Source organism: Budorcas taxicolor, chromosome 19 (genome assembly GCF_023091745.1).
Source record: "Budorcas taxicolor isolate Tak-1 chromosome 19, Takin1.1, whole genome shotgun sequence".
Classification (NCBI taxonomy): Eukaryota; Metazoa; Chordata; class Mammalia; order Artiodactyla; family Bovidae; genus Budorcas; species Budorcas taxicolor.
Window position 1 is genome coordinate 24064809 of NC_068928.1, and position 19007 is coordinate 24083815.

General features: G+C 35.8%; 1 protein-coding gene across 1 annotated transcript; it reads right to left on the bottom strand.

Annotated features, from left to right (window-relative positions):
• Nucleotides 1–1433: 1433 nt before the first annotated feature.
• SPATA22 (spermatogenesis associated 22) lies at nt 1434–14328 on the bottom strand. The gene is made up of 8 exons (XM_052658756.1): nt 14286–14328; nt 13126–13254; nt 9852–9912; nt 9624–9719; nt 7874–8216; nt 6738–6870; nt 4248–4345; nt 1434–1625 (listed from the first exon to the last, which is right to left on the bottom strand). Exons 1-8 carry the CDS (start codon nt 14326–14328, stop codon nt 1434–1436), a joined length of 1095 nt encoding a protein of 364 aa, XP_052514716.1.
• Between the last annotated feature and the right edge of the window lie 4679 nt (nt 14329–19007).

Here is a 19007-nt window from a genome sequence, read left to right on the forward strand (position 1 = left end):
AGTGAAAGTGATGCTTTGTGACTTCCAAGGCTAGGTCATATAAAGGATAACTCCACCTAGTTAACTTGCTGCTGAAGTACTTGCTCTAGGGGAAGCTAACTACCATGTCATGAGGACTCTCAAGCAGCCCTTTGGAAGGGCCCCACGGTAAGGTGCATCCTCCTTCCAACAGCAAGAACCCACCTGGCATCCTCCTAAGAAACCCAAGCCAGAGCTGCCCAATCAAGCCACTTCATAAATCTTGGCCTACTGAAACTGTGACAGATAATAAATGCTTGTTGTTTAAAGCCACTAATTTGGTGGGCAATCAGTTATGCAACAATAGATAACTAATACATGTTCAAGGCTTTATAATATTTGATAAAACTATCTTCTACTATTCTTTTTCAGAGTACTCCTGACTAGTCTCATTTTCTTATACACATAACTTTTATTATTCTTTTGGCTAATGTGTGTGTGTTTGGTTTTGTATACAGAAAGAAATAAATTACATGTTACAAATTAATCTTAGAAAAATCAACATCTTTGTCTTCCTATTCAAGAAAATGATTTTATTTTTCTATTTGTCCAAGTCTTCTTTTGTGTCCTTCTTTAGAAGGTATTCTAAAGTTTTGTTCATATTTTCCCACATTTATTACTTAGTATTGGTTAGTCTTAGATATTTTTAAAATGGTATCATTATCCAGTTTACACTCTAATAATGGTTCAGATCATATACATAACATGTACTAATGATTTCTACATATTAAGTTTTCTATTCTGGTGCCTTACCAAATTATCTCATTTTATAGTAGTTTCTTAGTTGATTTTCTTAGGTTTTCCATATATACAATTGTATCATCTACCAACAGCAATATTTATTATTTCTCTTTTATTTCCCAATTATTTCTTTTTTATCTAACATATTCTATGGGTCCCAGAATATAAATCCCATAAATTCAAAGACTTTTGTTACTTTGTTAACTGCTTTGTTACAAATAAGGACATGAAATAGTGCTTGGCATAGAGTATATGCCCACTAAATATTTGAATTAAATGAATTAAAATTTTGAATTAAATTAATTAATAGTCTAACTACTCCAGTATAATGCTCAATAACAGTACTGACAATGGGCACCTGGTCTTGTTCTTAACTTCAGTGGGAATGTCTGACTCAAATGTATTATTTTCTCATATTAAGTTAGTATCTACTTATTCCTATATTTTTGAGCATTTTTATTTGAAATAGTTTTTTAACTTTAGCAAATGCACCACTTTTGTAAAAACAGTAAAATTATTTTTCATAAATTCTTCCCACATTTAAAAGGATTTAAATATTTTAATTCAACAAGTGAAACACAGAAAAACAGCAGCCGAAAAACCATGGCGATGATAATGTAAACAATAACAGAAAAATGCTTACTTTATACTATTTAAACTTCCTTCATCACTACTTAAACTTCATTCATTATACTAGTATAATATCTCATTTCAGCATCTACAATTTTAACAAATGCTTGGAAAGTTTTTTGTTCAGAGGCAGATGCCGGTCTCACAGAAACACATTTAAAAATATTCTTTTTCTGGTCGTAGTTTCCAACACATCTGTGAACTCGGCCTCTAATCAGTCTGGGAAGTTCACGATCCTGTTTTTCAAAAAATAAATATTGATAAAGTTAATTATTACTTTGTTTGAATTTAAAATTTTTTAAACTAAGAATATGATCAACTAAATATGAATCACTATAAAATGCTGTTAATTCGTCATTTAGGGCCCCCCTTCTGACAAGACCATAATAGCTAGGCATAAATGGATGCCCTGTTACAGAAGAAAGACCTTCATTTGGGTAAGGCTTCTTACAAGCCAGTGAGCTGCTGTTTCTTAAAAAAATTGAATAATTCCCAATATATCAGCACATGAATACTCACTTCTACTAGACTGCCAGAGTTCCTCTTTCAGTAGATGGCAGTCAAGCTCATTTAGACCAACTTTCCCACTAAAACCAATTAGAATAGCTGGATGGAATAATTATTTTAAAATATCCTCCCAGACATCAGAGAGATACCAACGGCAGTGAGGAACTGCAGAGACCCTAACTAGGGGGAGGATAGAAGTCCAGAATGGGCCTGATATCTGGGGATACCCTCCCCCTCTGAGGTAACTGCTGATCACAATCAAGGCAGTTTAAGAGTCTAATAAACTGAGCAGAGCTTCTGTGCTACGAGAAAAAATGGAATCCAAGGTTCCCCAAAGAAAAGAGATTCTGGTAACCATACCACCCCCACCCCAGGCTTAGGGTTGGGAGATTCAAAAGAGCTATGTCCTAACAGAACTCATAAGCCAGGAAAAGACAAGCCAGCTCCAAAACCTCTCAGTCAAACCACAGAGTATGAGAAGTCACGATATACATAATAGACAAAGAACTTGCACTCAGAATAGATTTTTCAAAAACTCCTACAAATCAATAGACAAATAATTTATTAGAAAAAATTATAAGAGGCCTGAACAGACTTGTCAGAAGAATGCATCTCACTGGCCAGTAAACATCAAAAGTGCTGAACCTCAATTAGTCACCAGGGAATTGGAGAGAAATGAGACAGCACTAAACTGACCCACTGGAATGGCTAAATTAGAAAAGACTGAGAGAACTAAATGTTGATAAGAATGAAGAAAAACTAAAACTCTCCTATGCTGACTGAGTTCATAACTCTTATAACCCTCTAGAAATTTCTTTGGCAACAACTCCATGTAGAACATACACATGCACTACAATTCAGCCATTTTATTTCTAGGCATATACACAATAGAAAGGCGTGCATGTGCACAACAAGAATGTCACTGAGTATTACTCATAATAACAAAAAAAACTGGAAACCACCAAAAGACATCCATAACAGTAGAATAGAAAATCAAATTGTGCTATATTCGTATCACATAGAAACATGAATAAATGAACTTTAGCTACATGCAACAACATAGATGAATCTTACAACATTTCACTGAGTGAAAGAGACCAGACATAAAATCAGACATATCATATAATACTGTTTATAGAAAGTTTAAAAACAGGCAGAATTAACTTATGATATTAAAAGTCACAATAGTTGTTACTTTAATGCAGAAAACAGAGGTAGTGAATGAGAACAGGCACAAGGAAACATAGGGTGAAAGCAATGTTCTATTTCCTAACCTTGGTTATGTTCACTTCTGTGATAACTTCATAGACTGTACAGCTTTTCTGTATATGATATACTTTAATAAAAATCTCTTTGAATTTAGACTAGAGAAAAATAATAAGTATCTAAGATATTCTAAAAATAACACTCAATTACTATTTCTTATCATCTGCTATGTGTTAGATGCTATGCATTCATATATTCTATAACCTAATATCCAAAACAACCTTTCAAAGTGGGAATTAGTCTCAATTTACTGATTAGAAAACTGATGCACAGGAAGTGTAACCAACTCACTCAAGGTCATAAAGCTAGTGAATGGTGGGGTACACACTGGAATCTAAGTGAGATTTCAGAATTAAGCTCAATTTCAGGTTTAATACCAAACTCTTTTACAAAGTATGTAAGTATTATAAGGTTTCCATTCTCCTTTGTTACCAAGCCTCTTCCCTACATCCCAGCCCACTGTTTCTGCCTTCCCCCAGGTTCAGAATGACTACCCTTAACTTACCCTGTCACTTACTAACCGTACACCCTGGTAATTGTAAACTGTTTGCAGTTTCCTGAACAATCTAGGCTCTAACAGTGCTTCATGTCTTTACAGGAACTGCTCCCTCAGTTTAGAATGCATTCCTCTCACCTCTTCCCCTACTTTCCAACACTTTGGCTTAATTTATTAGACCTTATATATCTAAGGTCAGATAGGTTACTACATTCTTCATAAAGCTTTCCCTGATCTCACCTATCCTCCCTATCTACTTCTATAGAACCATGCACACATCTCTGTCATACCACTTATTATATAAGTGTAATATTTATGTATCTGTCTCTACCTGAGATTATAAACTCTTTGAGAGAAAGGGCCATTTACCACTTATATTCCACTTTGCACCCCTGCATCTAGCATAGCCCCTATAACATAGTAAGCTCTCCACATCGGTTGAGCAAATAAGCAATTTTAATATCAGAACTGAATCAAACAAAATGTCAAAAGCACTACTAGTTAACAGAATTTCTACTACAGTGAAACTATAGCATGCATTTGTAAGTTTTGTTGGCACAGGCTTTGCAAAGAATACTTAAATACTCACTATTTCATAAAATACACATGGCAGAGTATGTTTCCCATCTCTCATAAGAAAAGTCTTTGAACAGTATGGGCCAGGTCTAACAGCTGAATCGAGAACAGCTAAGCAACATTGAAACAGAGGGGGAAAAAATCAGTGCTGGTAAAACACAAACCAAGTTTAACAAAGAGAAGTTGATATTTAACTATTCCCATACCAATCTCTCACGGTTTTATTTATACAATAAGAAAACATTTTTAAAGGGTAAGATATTCTGAAACTGTTTTATCCTAAGGAAAATAAAATTTCTGGCCCTCTCCAACTCGGGAACCGATTATATAACAAAAATATAACTGACAATAAGTGGCCATCTGAAACTTTCTCCTTTGTTGTTTTTGTGTGTTTTTATATTTCTATTTTTTTGGCCATGCCATGTAGCATGCAGGATCCTAGTTTCTTGACCAGGGATCAAACCTGTGCCCATACAACAGAAGAACGGTGTCTTAACCACTGGACCAGGAAATCCCTGAAGTTTTGTGAATGTGTTTGATGCAGTGGTTAAATCCTCAGACCAATCTACTACATACTACACACCGAAGTGTGTGTGTTAGTTGCTCGGTCTTGTTTAACTCTTTGCAACCCCACAGACTGTAGCCCACCAGGCTCCTCTGTCCATGGAATTCTCCAGGCAAGAATATTGGAATGGATCACCATTTCCTTCTCCAGGGGACATTTCCAATCCAAGGATTGAACCCAGGTCTCCTGCACTGCAGGCAGATTCTTTACTGTCTGAGCCACCAGGGAAGTCCACATATTAAATACACACATATAATACATAAACATTATGATTTAATGAAGAAAAAACACTGAATTACAATCAGAAATCACGCAATTGAGTCTCAGTTCTTCACTTACTAAACTGAAAAAATTTAAACCTCTTTCAAATGTTTCATCTATAAAATTCAAATGATAATTCAAGCTTAATCTTAAGAGTGAGTCAAGTCGCTCAGTCGTGTCTGACTCTTTGTGACCCCATGGACTGTAGCCCACCAGGCTCCTCCATCCATGGGATTCTCCAGGCAAGAGTACTGGAGTGGGTTGCCATTTCCTAGTCACTATCAAGTGAGACCACTATTCATTTCTTTAATAGCCATCTATTGGGTACTGATAGTAAACACTTGTTTTGAGGTCAATCTCCACTTCCCCTAATACTACTCAGATTTTCCTTTAGGAAATTTCCCCTATGCCATTCTTAGCTATACGATTTGGACCGGATGTGTCCCCACCCCCAGACCCGAGAGTGACCTGAGACTAACGTAAGCCAGTCAGTGTATCCCCTTCCCCAGCTACAGAGTTCAGATTGACAATGAGAGCCTTGCTGCCCAGTCAGAAATGTTGATGTGCAAAGGGTCATTTGCTAGTTTCTGGAAAAGAGCAACCAGAAGAAACTATTAAAGAATGTGGCAATGTGGTGTAAAGAAGAATGTATGGTATAGAGAACTTTGATAATCCTCTTAATATCATAAGGGAAGAGTCAGAAGCTGCTGGAAAGACCATAATTGGAGCCCCAGAATGAAGCTAACACTGTGACAGGACAGAAAGATGGTTAAATCTCAAAAACATAATGCCAGATGAAAACGTAAACTCTACAGTTTAAAACACACAAAAACAGTAAATACATATATATTTATGAAATCAGATGTACAGAGCAAAATTATAAAAGCATGGGAAGGAAAGATACCATAGTTACTGTCTCTAGAGAAGAATAAAAACAGATAGGGGTGTTCAAAGATATCTATAAGATAGATATGTGGATATTTATTATAGGTCTCTGTACTTTTCTGTATGCTTAAAATATTTCATAATTTAAATTAAATTGAATATTTTATTTAAACTATGGAAAGAAATGTTTTGAATCTCTACTTGTTGTTTATCTCTTTATTCTAAGTAAAATTAAATTCCAGAAACATTCTATAAAACTCTCCTCCCTTTTGAATATTAATTCAGAAAACTGTAGGGATAAGTTAATTGTTGGGTGTTTACTCATATCAATCAAGGATTCTTCGCAAATGTTCTTTTACGATATGTAATTTATAATTTAACTAACATAGAAATTGCTACTGGATTTCGGGTAATATAGTAGAAAGAATACTTTGAGAATAAGGAGACTTGGTGCCTAGATCTATTTTTGCTGCTAACTTTGTGATTTTTAGTCAAGTCTATTTTAATTATTTGCCTCATTTCCTCACCTACTTCAAGGGTTGAGCTAGATTACTTGTAAGAATCTTTCCAGTTTTAACATTACAAATTACAATAATACTAGCATGAATAACCAAGTTCATCTTAAGTCACACAAATCAATCAAGACACCGGAACTGAAGAAAATCGTAAAAATCCATAATCTCCTTTTGTAAAGTTTTATTTTTCTTTAAGAATCCCTAGGTATTCTTAGTAATCGTTCAAAATGATTGTCCAAATGATATAACTGAAGTTTTTTTAAAGTAGTACACCTACCTAATATTTCAAAAAGAAGTACAGTTTTCTGTGCATGTTCACGCCAATACTTCATGCTTTCAATAACTGCAGATATAATTCTGAAAGAATTATCTTTTTCCCTAAGCTTTAACTGATATGATGAGGCTTCCTTCTGAAAAAATAAAAACAAAGCAGTAGAAAAACCTGTAATTTTTTCATCATATTCATTCACTTTCTATGTAAAGATTCTAGGTCCATATAATAGGCAAAAGTCCAAAATATGTTAAAATACTATGTAAAATATGTAAAAAAGAACTATTGCAAATTTTAGTACAGTTACTCCCCTAAATTAAAAGCATCATTAGTACTTTATAAAGGAAAAGAAACTAGAATACATTGGAGATAATTAAGATTTTTTCTTTTTATCTCTTATTTTACACGAGCATTCATTTACTCATTCATTTGTTGATTCTTTAAATATTTTTAAAGCATCATGTGCCAATTCTGTGACAAACACAGGTAAGTCAAATACAATTTCTCTCCCTAATGTGCTCAAACTCTGAGGGAATCCAGACACATTTATTCATTCATTCCAAAAGCAATTATCGGCACCTACAGTGTGCCAGACATAGCTAATGAGGAAACAATACTGCAGGTAGACAACCTATCTACCTTCACACATTTTACAGTCTAATAGGGGATTCAGATGATTAATAAATATATAATAGAATGTCAGAAATTGAAATATTCTGTGCATTTTTAAAAAATAGGATAAAAGGATAACAAGAGACGAGGATCATTATTTTAAATAGGCTGTTGACTGAGGAATAAGGGAATAGTGAGTGTAAAGGCCTTGAGATAGGAATGTTTTGGCATTTAAAAAAATCAACTAAGAGCAGGATGGCCAAGATGGTGGAGTAGGAAGACCCTGAGCTCACGTCCTCTCATGGGCACACCAAAATTACATTTATTTATAGAGCAGCCATTCACAGCCTTTAAGAAAATATATTGGATAAAAACATTCATCTACTCCAATAGAACTGGCTATTTGTGCTAATCCAGTAATGTATGCCTTGGGAGTGATTTCAAATGCTCTTATCTCTGTAAGTTTCTAAATACTTATCTCACATTTTTTAATTGAAATACAAAACTGCAAATAATATTGAAAAGTTTACCTTGAGGGTGTTTACTTCTTGAAAACCATCCGACATTTTTTTCTTAAATTGATTTTGTTGAAAATTGGGCTTAAATGCCTGCAGTGTGCTGTTTTTGTCTAGACTTCTCATTGTGGAGCCAGGTATTTCTGATGACTTTGTTTGTCTGAGTGCTTCACTTTCTCTTTGGTTAGGTAAGTTAGTAGATTCAGATACTCTTAATTGTTTCTGCTGTTGAGCTCCCAAATTAATTGGACCTGAATTTATTCCATTATTTGTCATCAGATTTCTTCTTCTGCACTGAGGCTTAAAATCATTTTTATCCCAAGTTTTTAAACTGGTATTTTTGTTGCCATCTCTGTAGCTGTAATAGTATTTTTTAAAATGGGTATCAGTTTTGTTTCTATATACTTTTTCTTAATTAAAAGAAAATTATTAATTATTTAATTTGCATTTATATGGTAATTTGTACTACTTTGCAACTACTGACCATTTAGATATTCTAAACACATCATCACAGCAACCCTATAATATATTAAGCCTCTCTTTTCAGGTAAGGAAACAGAGTCTTAAGGAGGAAGTAACTTGCCAAAGTCACATAGCAAGTTACCGACAATCCAAAACCCAGAGAACCCAACTCAAAGTCAAGTGCCAAAGAATTTATTTTTAAACTATACAAGAATATATGAGTAGAAAGATTTTTTTCAGCGTACTAAGATTTTGAGTACGTTTGCTTCCTGTTTTAGACATTTATTTTTAAATATTCTACAAAATCAGTTTTTCAAAAGTTAAACTATGGCTTGTCAGTGATTTTAAATCACAAAGAAAATAGATATAGGCAGGGTGGATAGCTGTCTGATTAGAAATTCTGTACTTTTACTGAATAGCTTAAAAGTCTTACTTATGAATTTGTTTCAGCATTTTACTAGCTACATTAACTTAAGTGAGTTGTACCAGCCAATCAGAACGTGATGTTAATGAGGCTAAAATTAGAAGTATAATTTCAGAGCAGGCTAGGCAAAAGTTCCACAGGAAAAAAACTAACCTAAGTCACGATATTTATTTCTGAATAATTTTCCTAAAAATACCACAAGTACCAAAAGAAAGCAAACAATGCAACCCAACCCAACCTTGTTAAGGAAAAGAATCCAAAACGATTTCAGTAGTTACCACTTACCCAAGAATACTAAAGTCCAACCTAAAAAACAATCCATGTCCTTTTTGTATCTATTCATTTTTTTCACATTATTTAGACATTAAATGTGGATACCTCTGACAGGTGCCCCCACCATCTCAACAGATGCTTATGCATTTCGTGCTCCATCTTTCTTTCTTAATTCCATCCTATTTACCTTGGAGCTGACTATCTTACTAGGGTAAGACTGAGCATTCTATTGGTTCTCAATTTCTAAATACATCCAACATTTAGATTCAGTTATTCCTGACTCTCTACCTATTGTCAATTAGCCATTAATGACAAAATCATAAATTCAAGGTGATAAATATTTACAGAATTTCATTATAACATGATGTATTCTTTGGAAATATAATCAATGTTAAATTTGCCTATTTTTAAAGTTTTATACGGCATGTTCTCTTCTTTCATAAAACATAGCTAGTATCAATATAGTTAGTTATTAAGTACAGAAATTTCCTAAATGTCAATTCTGTTTAAGAAAGGAAGAAAAGAGAGAGGAGGAGAGAAGGGAGTAAAGGAGGAGATGGGAAGGAGAAGAAGAAATAGAATAAGAAAAATCTTTAGTAGACTCACCTCCAATCACTCTTGCTGCTCTCAGCATTTGATTGAATAGATTTAGATACAGAATCTTGACTTCTCAGAGGATTAGAAACTGAATGCGGTATTTGCCTTTCAAGGAAAGATATCTTATTGACTATTAATAATTTGTTCCCCAATTGAGAAATATAATATATACACAGAAGACTAACATCAATCAGCAACAGACACATGCATTTATTGGTACACATTTTTTTTACATACCCCGTATTCACTGTTTTTGTTAAAGGAGGCAACTCCGGATTCACAGCTTCCCAGGCCCAATCTCAAAAGATATAAGTAACACAGATAAGGGTAAGTTAGGTAGCATTTGGGGGAAATAATTCTTTCATATTTAATTAATATGTGGGGGAGGCAACGGAAAGCCTGAAGGAGAAAAAAACTTGAATATGTGGACATGTTCTTTAAAAGTACTTTGTTGTGGAATTAGTCACAGTCTGTCTTAGTTATTTTTTAAGATATTTCCCTTTCCCACTGTATTCCAAGCAAGGTATTTAATCTGTATATCTTCCACAGTCAATCCTAGTAAAGTATCTTACACTCTGCAATATAAATTTCAGTGTAATCAATGTTTCTTAATCCCAACCCAACAGCAAGAAATACATCAAAACCCAGAAAATATACACACATAGCATGCGTGTGTGTTTGAGAATACAGCAATTTTACCATCTATTCTTTTTCTTACTATGTATATACACTCTGACATTTTTCATCTTACTCTATTCAGTTCTATTTATTTTTTTAAAAGATTGGTTATTTCCTAAACTACTAATGGATCAAGGAAAAAAAATGAAAAACACTGATCTAGTCCTCTCTCTTACCCATGATAAGATATTTTGTTGTATCTCTGACAGATAGTAATCCTGGTCAGAGCTTGAAAAGTTCAGTACTTCAGGATTATGTACATTTGCCTATGGAGCAACTCAAATGGTTATTTTTCAAGATCATCTGTCATTCATGCTACTTATAAAATATTTTAAATAGAAGAGAATTTTTTTTAATAGCAGAAGATTACCAGATAAATGCTCACTTTCACATTTCCACAGAATTTTTTAACCTTTTATCTATAAAAATGAGAATAATATGAAATTCATACTTTCAATTCCTCAAATGTGGAAGAAAACAAAATAACTATAGATTTAAAATTAGATTAAGGTCTATTGTTGCACACTGGATGAAATTAATAAGTACTGATATATATATATATATATATAAAAGGATTTTTAAATTCTAGTTGCAGAAAATCCTGTTAAAGCATTTTAAGTGTGCTGCCGCAAAATGTAAATGTATATAACCAGCAGGTACCAAGTATATTTCAGAATATCTGACTGTCCATGCCTTCTTCCAAACAGAAGTAAAAAGTAAGTAAACATTAAGATCTCCCAGGACAAACCACCACAGCTAATTATTTCAGAGATGAGAGGCCTAACCATAAGGTTAAATTAAAGAACGAAACTAGAACACTCTCTAACACCATACACAAAAATAAACTCAAAATGGATTAAAGATCTAAATGTAAGACCAGAAACTATAAAACTCCTAGAGAAAAACATAGGCAAAACACTCTCTGACATAAATCACAGCAGGATCCTCTATGACCCACCTCCCAGAGTAATGGAAATAAAAGCAAAAATAAACAAATGGGATCTAATTAAACTTAAAACTTTTGCACAATGAAGGAACTATAAGCAGGTGAAAAGACAGCCTTCAGAATGGAAGAAAACAATAGCAAATGAAGCAACTGACAAAGAATTAATCTCAAAAATATACAAGCGGCTCCTGCAGCTCAATTCCAGAAAAATAAACGACTCAATCAAAAAATGGGCCAAAGAACTAAATTTCTCCAAAGAAGACATACCAATGGCTAACAAACACATGAAAAGATGCTCAACATCACTCATTATCAGAGAAATGCAAATCAAAACCACAATGAGGTACCATCTCATGCTGGTCAGAATGGCTGCTATCAAAAAGTCTACAAACAATAAATGCTGGAGAGGGTGTGGAGAAAAGGGAACCCTCTTACACTGTTGGTGGGAATGCAAACTAGTACAGCCACTATGGAGAACAGTGTGGCGATTCCTTAAAAAACTGGAAACAGAACTGCCATACGACCCAGCAATCCCACTGCTGGGCATACACACCGAGAAAACCAGAATTGAAAGAGACACGTGTAGCCCAATGTTCATTGCAGCACTGTTTACAACAGCCAGGAAGGACATGGAAGCAACCTAGATGTCCATCGGCAGACGAATGGATAAGAAAGCTGTGGTACATATACACAATGGAATATTACTTGGCTATCAAAAAGAATACATTTGAATCAGTTCTAATACGGTGGATGAAACTGAAGCCTATTATACAGAGTGAATTCAGAAAGAAAAACACCAACACAGTATATTAACACATATATATGGAATCTAGAAAGATGGTAACAATGAACCTACATGCGAGACAGCTAAAGAGACACAGATGTAAACAACAGACTTTTGGATTATGTGGGAGAAGGTGGGGGTGGGATGATTTGAGAGAATAGCATTGAAACATGTATATTACCATATGTGAAACAGATCGCCAGTCCAGGTTTGATGCATGAGACAGGGTGCTCAGGGCTAGTACACTGGGATGACCCTGAGGGATGGGATGGGGAGGGAAGTGGGAGGAGGGTTCAGGATGGGGAACACATGTACACCCGTGGCTGATTCATGTCAATGTATGGCAAAAACCACTACAATACTGTAAAGTAATTAGCCTCCAATTAAAATTAATTAATTTTTTAAAAATGATTTCAGTGACCTCATTTAAAAACATGAGTTGAAGCAAGGCTCACTGTCTCTAGAATTTGAATCAAGAGAAACAGAGGGCAGCCAACCATGGGCTCTGAGAACTAGAACTAAAAGCCTATGTTAACACCCAGCAAAGGCAACTTAGTTCACATACCAGTGGACGCTAAAAGGAAGCCAGCTGGATCAAACAGTGAAAAGTCAACAAACGAAATAAAGCAAAAATTACGTAAGAAGAGAAAAAAAGACAAGGGTCAACCACAAGAAATTCCTTGGCTTCTACCTTCTTAAGTTCTATTTTCTTCCATTTTTCCTGTGTTCCCATTCATATCCTTATTCCTGAAGCAACTTGAGTTTCTCCATTCTTTACCACCAAATGTTTAAGTCATAATATCTGTATGTGTTTTGTAATAGAAAAAAAAAAAAAAACTCTTTCCAATATAGCTTACTACTTCACTAGAACAAAGGCTCCAGATTTAAGATACCCCATTTAAATGCTAAGTCACCCTTGTAAACAAGGAAACTCTAACTGTTGTACTGGAATGCTCAGAAAGAGCCAAGTAATCCCTATAACTGGATAGTGGAAATAAGAAAAAAATACACTTTCCTTCTGTTTCTATTATAATATAGTAGAAATTGTCATTTTCTATAATCCTCTTTCTTATTTACTGAGAATTTTCACTTTATTTTCTTACCTGATGGTAGAGGAGGGAAATCATAACTGTCAGAAGCATTACTGATACCTGGATCATTTTTACATGGATTGGATGTTAATGGCTGTCTATTCCTCTTTTTCTGATTGAACAATGGTACAGGCAAACAGCCTAAATTGAAAGTGCCAAAAAATTAGTACATAATAGGCAAACAATCACATATAGTTATAGAATAATTATTAGTATATAATAATATACTATTTGAATTTATCTATTTCTATATGTTACTTTTATATTTATTACAGATAAATTTATATAGATTTGGATTTATTTTTATACTCTTTTAAAGATCCGAAATAGCCTTCTCTGTCCCTCTAAAAAATCCTTTCTTGTTCTAAGTTACCATCACCTTAATTCCTCTTATTTGGCAGTAATTCGCTTCTCCTTCCTCATCCTCCAACCCTTTCCAAAACCACTTTTTGCTTTGTTTACTGCTCTCCTGTGCTTGCTTATTACCATATCAACTGGAAGGAACCCTTTCAGTACAATACAGGTAAAGGAGAACCAAAATTTGACCTATGCTTTCCAAAATCCTAATCACTCTCTGACTATAGTAGCAGACCCTTTAAGGCCATGGTTCTTTCACTTTAGTTTGCTTAGCATGCCAGTTCCTAGACCCCACTCTCATAAATTTTATTTCAGTAGATTTGCTTTGGGAGTCAAAACTCTGCAATTTCACCAAGAACTCCAGGGGTCTGTAATATATATTTTCTATAGATCATTCTTGAAATGACTTAGAGTGATGGTAATATATCCAATCTCCCTGGCACATAAATATTTCAAATAAGCACAAAACAAATCAATTACACAGGGTTTTAAAGAGCAAATCCAAGAACAAATCCAGAGCAAATCCAGAAAAGCCTGATTTTACTTACACCTAAGCCAATAAGTGTTTTGTCTTAAGTTATTTCTTTCGACCTAAAAAGAGGCTAGACTATATATATGTTCATTATTTTTAAAAGTTCCTTCCAAAGTGTTGTATCTATATGCTATACAAACTATATATATATATATATATACACACACACACACACACATACATACATACAAAAAGTTGTATCTATATAGGCTATATATATATAATATGTAATATATGCTACATACAAACTACAGAAATTTTAAAAATAAAAGTCAGTCAATACCTGCTGTACTTCGAGTTGAATTTTCATTTAGGTTTCTCTTCATTTCTTTCAATATCAAAGTCTCTAATTTTTATTCTCCAGCGCTCCAACCTTACAACGTGAAGCTGTCTGACTAAACCTTCAAAGAAAGAAATTTATACCTCATATTGTATCAACAACAAAATCAAGTGCTCAGCCTAGTAATTACTGAAATTATGGTTTAAAGCTATGACTTCAAACCTGATAAACACTCTACAGAGTCTTTCCCTTTTCAGGTAAGAATTTACATGACACATTTTTTCAAATTAGTTTGAAGTTAAAAACTAGGGTGGCTATAATCTTGTTTCCTAAACATATGTGAATTTTCACAGAGTCTATGTAATTTATTTCAGAATCAAGGACCCAACGTGAGAATAACTCTGAACGAGATGTACATAGAGGAAAATGGACCACAATATTGGCAAACATGCTTACAAGGCCAGGGAGGAAACAAACACAATTGAACTAGCCATGTGAGAATGTGTTGTCTCACTTTAAAACACCATGCAGATCATGTGCTTTAGTCATTAGTTTGAGATCTCTGGATTCTGCAATACCAAAGACTAAGGCCTCACTTAATATCCAGAATAACTGTAATGATAAGTTTCAACTCTGTTTCTGTAGTTCCAAGTGAAACAAGATCTGTTTTTTTTTTCCTTTTACCACAGGATTTCTTTTGTCATTTTTTCCATGTCCAGCCTCTTATATTTCAATCTCACTTTAATACATACTTGCTTATTTTGTGAAAAATTAAGATTTAAACTTAAGTAAGATAACTTCCACTCCCAAGGACCACCCCATGAGACAAAGAGACATGAACACTACTGAGTAATAATGCAAATCATACTGGGGTAAATAGCATCAATTATCATTTTTAGAAATAAAACTTGGGAAACATGAGGTTAGGGACTGTCTCAGCTTTGTTTCCACAGCTTGGCCTTGAACCTGGATATAGCAAGCCCTTTAGAGAATATTTCTGACGCCATTCTAGGAAACAAAGTAGAAGTTAAGCGACCTTTTCTTAGCCCAGAAATACCAACGCAACACACCTGAAACTAAAAGGGGACAGCAAGGGCTATTACGGTTTCTGAGACTTAGGCAAACAAAAGCACCACATCCTCCCGTAGACCACCAGCCCGGGGGGCAGAAGACCCTGAGGGATTCCCTACCCCAGCTTATAACAGGACCCTAATTATATTAAGGCAGGTGGTGACATAGACGGGCAGAAAGTTTGCTCAATGCGCAAACACACATGCACACACCCGCCCCAAACCCGCTGCCTCAGATCGAGGCCATCGGGCCTACTCGGGCGCCTCAGGGAGAAGAACAGAAAGCTCCAGTCAGGGCTCATGTTTTCTTCCAACAATCTCTCCTGACTCGGAAGGGGGGCAGTTTGGTAACTAGGGCTTCCTCTGCTTGGCCCTCCGGCCAACACGACGCGTAACTTTAACCTTCAGGTTCCTGACCTCCGTCAACCGTCGCCCAGCCTCCAGTCAACAACCACCAGCCTCCTTTCCGCTTCCAAAAAGCCTCGGAAGTTGCTCTGTGCGCATGCGCACCTCGCCACGCCCCCTCCGGCGCAGGCGCAGAGGCTATCACCTGGGTGCGCGATAACGTGGCGTCGTCACGTCGGTGGACAAGGAGGGAAAAACATGAGCAAGGAAACGTGAACGCGTCTCTCCTTGCATTCTCACATTGTGGGGTACACGGCATAGGCAAGGCTCTGCCTCTTTAGATTTTCGCCCATAGAGGGACAAACAAGCCTCTTCTAGTTGCCTGTGGTGCTCAGCCAGTCTTCACCCCAGCTTTGTCTGGAAGTTGGTCCCAGGGCTGGTCACCCAACCCCATTCCCACACCCCGAGGTCATTTTTTAAGTTCTAGACATCAGTTGTGAGATGCTGGTGGCTCCCTGGAGTGTGTCTAGAATAGAATAACTCAAGAGCCACAGACCTCAAAGCCAGGTCAGAGGGGTCTTGCTTGGTCTGGCAGAGTTTCAGAGTAAGGTCGAGCAGATGGGACATTGGAGTCTCCAGGAGGCTGTGAGAGCTGAGGCCTGGGTTTGAAGACAGCCTGGCTCAGGAAGGCAGGGCCAGTGCTGCACAAGCTTGGGAAGGGAAACAGCACATGCCTTAGAGATCCGGGACCCCAGAGAACAAAGGGAAGGGGCAGTGACCCAGGCTCTGGCCCTCAGCTATTGGACTGTCCCTCTCTGGTCCTTTTATCTGGGACAAGTTACCCTCTCTAAACCTACATTTCCTGCCTCAGTAAAATAGTAATAATAATACTTAATTGCCCTGAAGATATTAAAAGAGAAAATAAATGAACAGTTCTGGCACACAATAAATGATCAGTAAATGTTAGCCCTTTTTAATAACAGTGGCTGCCATTTATTGAGTACTTACTGGAGGCCAGGAATAATAATTCTACTTCTGTCTGGGTTCAAAGACCATGTTTTGCTGTTACCCTGTCTTCTGACCATTTGGAGACTAAGGGAGAAGAAGGGAAGCAGTGCAGAGGGGCCCAGAGATGAAGGGAAGGTTATTAGTAAAGTCCTAAGAGTATGAGTGAAAGTCGCTCAGTCGTGTCCAACTCTTTGAGACCCCGTGGACTGTATATACAGTCCATGGAATTCTCTAGGCCAGAATACTGGAGTGGGTAGCCGTTCCCTTCTCCAGGGGATCTTCCCAACCCAGGGATCGAAACAGGGTCTCCCACGTTGCAGGTGGATTCTTTACCAACTGAGCTATCAGGGAAGCCTTCCAGACTGAGTGACTTTCACTTCACAAGAGTATGAGACCATGAGATATATTAGTAGTTTCTTTGAAGATTAGGTCAAAGGGAATATTAGGAGAGAGGATTAGAGGTAGATTGAGACCAGATGATAAATATTCAACCTTATTGTGAGATACTGACAGCTAAAAAGAGTCTCAGTTTGTATACTATCAGTTCTCTGAATTTCTCGAGAAGAACTAGACTAATAAAAATTTGGAGTTTTTGTAGGGTTCAGATATTTAGAGTGCTTTGGGAAACAGGGAGTTAAAAATCTTTCGGAAGTTAACTTGGTATAAGAGTACGAAAAGCCTCTGTTGCTCTAGTTCTAAGGAAATGCTCTCCTTTTTTTTCTAATAAAGCTTTCCACAGAAGACAAACTCTGTACACAATAAACAAGGTAAGTATAGGACGGAATTACTACAATTCGTTAACTCTCAAAAAAAGTTATTCATTTTGACATGTAAAGGAAACTTTATGAATGTTAGATGTGCTTCAGAGTGCTGATCTGTTAAAATTCCATAAAACAAGCCTCAAAATGCAAGTCATTTGTGCCAGCTACAAGTACATAGCTGAAGCAGCATTTCCAGAGAGACTAGGGCAAAGGACAGAACTAACCAGAAATTGGCAGCAGAGAAACAAAACATAATCGAGTGTTAATAATTTACCATAGTTACTGCTCTTGAAAAGTAACTAAATAATATGATCGTCATCTGTTTACATTTATGCTTGTTTTCTGCATCTCTGCACTGAAGTGTTCAGTGTACATGGATGTGGACAGAAAATCAAAAGCTACAGGGTTTTTTTTTCTGAAATTAGAACAGTAATTTCAATGTGTGTATTTTAATTTTATTGTTATGCTTTCTCTGTCTCTGCATTATAATCTCTTAAAGGAAGAAAACAGGTATTGGTTTATTAACTATTTTGAAGCATTCACATTTTATATTTCCATCATGTGTTTTGTTTGTAAGCTTGTTTGTTTCCTGAGCACACTGTTGTGACTGTTTATGTGAATTTGGAAAGAAAAAAATTAGAATTTTGGGGAAAGCCAAAAATAACAGGGAACACCCTATTGTTCTGTGAAAAACACTCGACTTGGATTCAGAAAACTTGGATCCCAGGCCTGGTTTTCTCCTAGAAACTCGGCGACTTAACCAAATTAGTCTTTTTGTCTCTTACCACTGCACTGGGGCACTGGGAATGTCAATTGCTAACCCTTCCTATCACCTAAAGTGGATATGTGAATAAACTGAGAAAACAGATGGCAAAAAACTTTTTAAATTAAACTACTCTGTAGTTGTGAGGAATCACTCTTGTTGTACTCCTTCTGAACGATCTCCCATTACTAGTACATAATGTTTTCAGTACTTGAGCATATTTGACTTTTGGGGTGATTGAGCATGAAATCAAATTGGATATGGCTCAGACTCATTTCTCCAAAAGAATGTAATCATCTTAGTAAAGTATTCTGCATAGTTTCCCCTAATAAGACCCCTTCTTAAGTAACACATTCCAGTGGAGAGTCTCTGCTTTCAGTAAATTAGGCTGTGTCGGTATAAACTCATATAATCTGGTTAGAATATAGAGCATGTCTCAAGACATTTTCAGGCATTACAATGTCTTGAAAATTATTAATAGTTGTTCGTCTTTTAGTATTCAGGCAAAAAGTGAGGAATATCCCTAAGAAAATTGACACTGAATTACTAATAACTTCGTGAGAAAGAAATTAAAGCATGTTTCCAAAAAAAAAAGTCTTGTTTCAAAGTAACTTTTTAAGACTCAGTGATCTTTGATTTGGTTCTTGTGTCTCTCACCATGAGAAAGCTTTCTGAAAGAAAGGATTAAAAAAAACCCAGTGTGATTTATAATCTCCAAAAAATTACATGAGTCAGCTTAATAATATGGTAGTTCAGTTCAGTTCAGTTCAGTTTAGTC

What these genes read in the sequence shown, in the direction of transcription:
- SPATA22 (XM_052658756.1), bottom strand. Translation starts at nt 14,328, where the DNA reads ATGAAGAGAAACCTAAATGAAAATTCAACTCGAAGTACAGCAG. An exon ending in TTTCCCTCCTCTACCATCAG is followed by an intron (nt 9,913 to 13,125) that starts GTAAGAAAATAA and finishes ATATCTTTTGAG; the next exon opens with ATTGGGCCTGGGAAGCTGTG. An exon ending in AAGAAGTAAACACCCTCAAG is followed by an intron (nt 6,871 to 7,873) that starts GTAAACTTTTCA and finishes TTATTTTTTCAG; the next exon opens with AAGGAAGCCTCATCATATCA.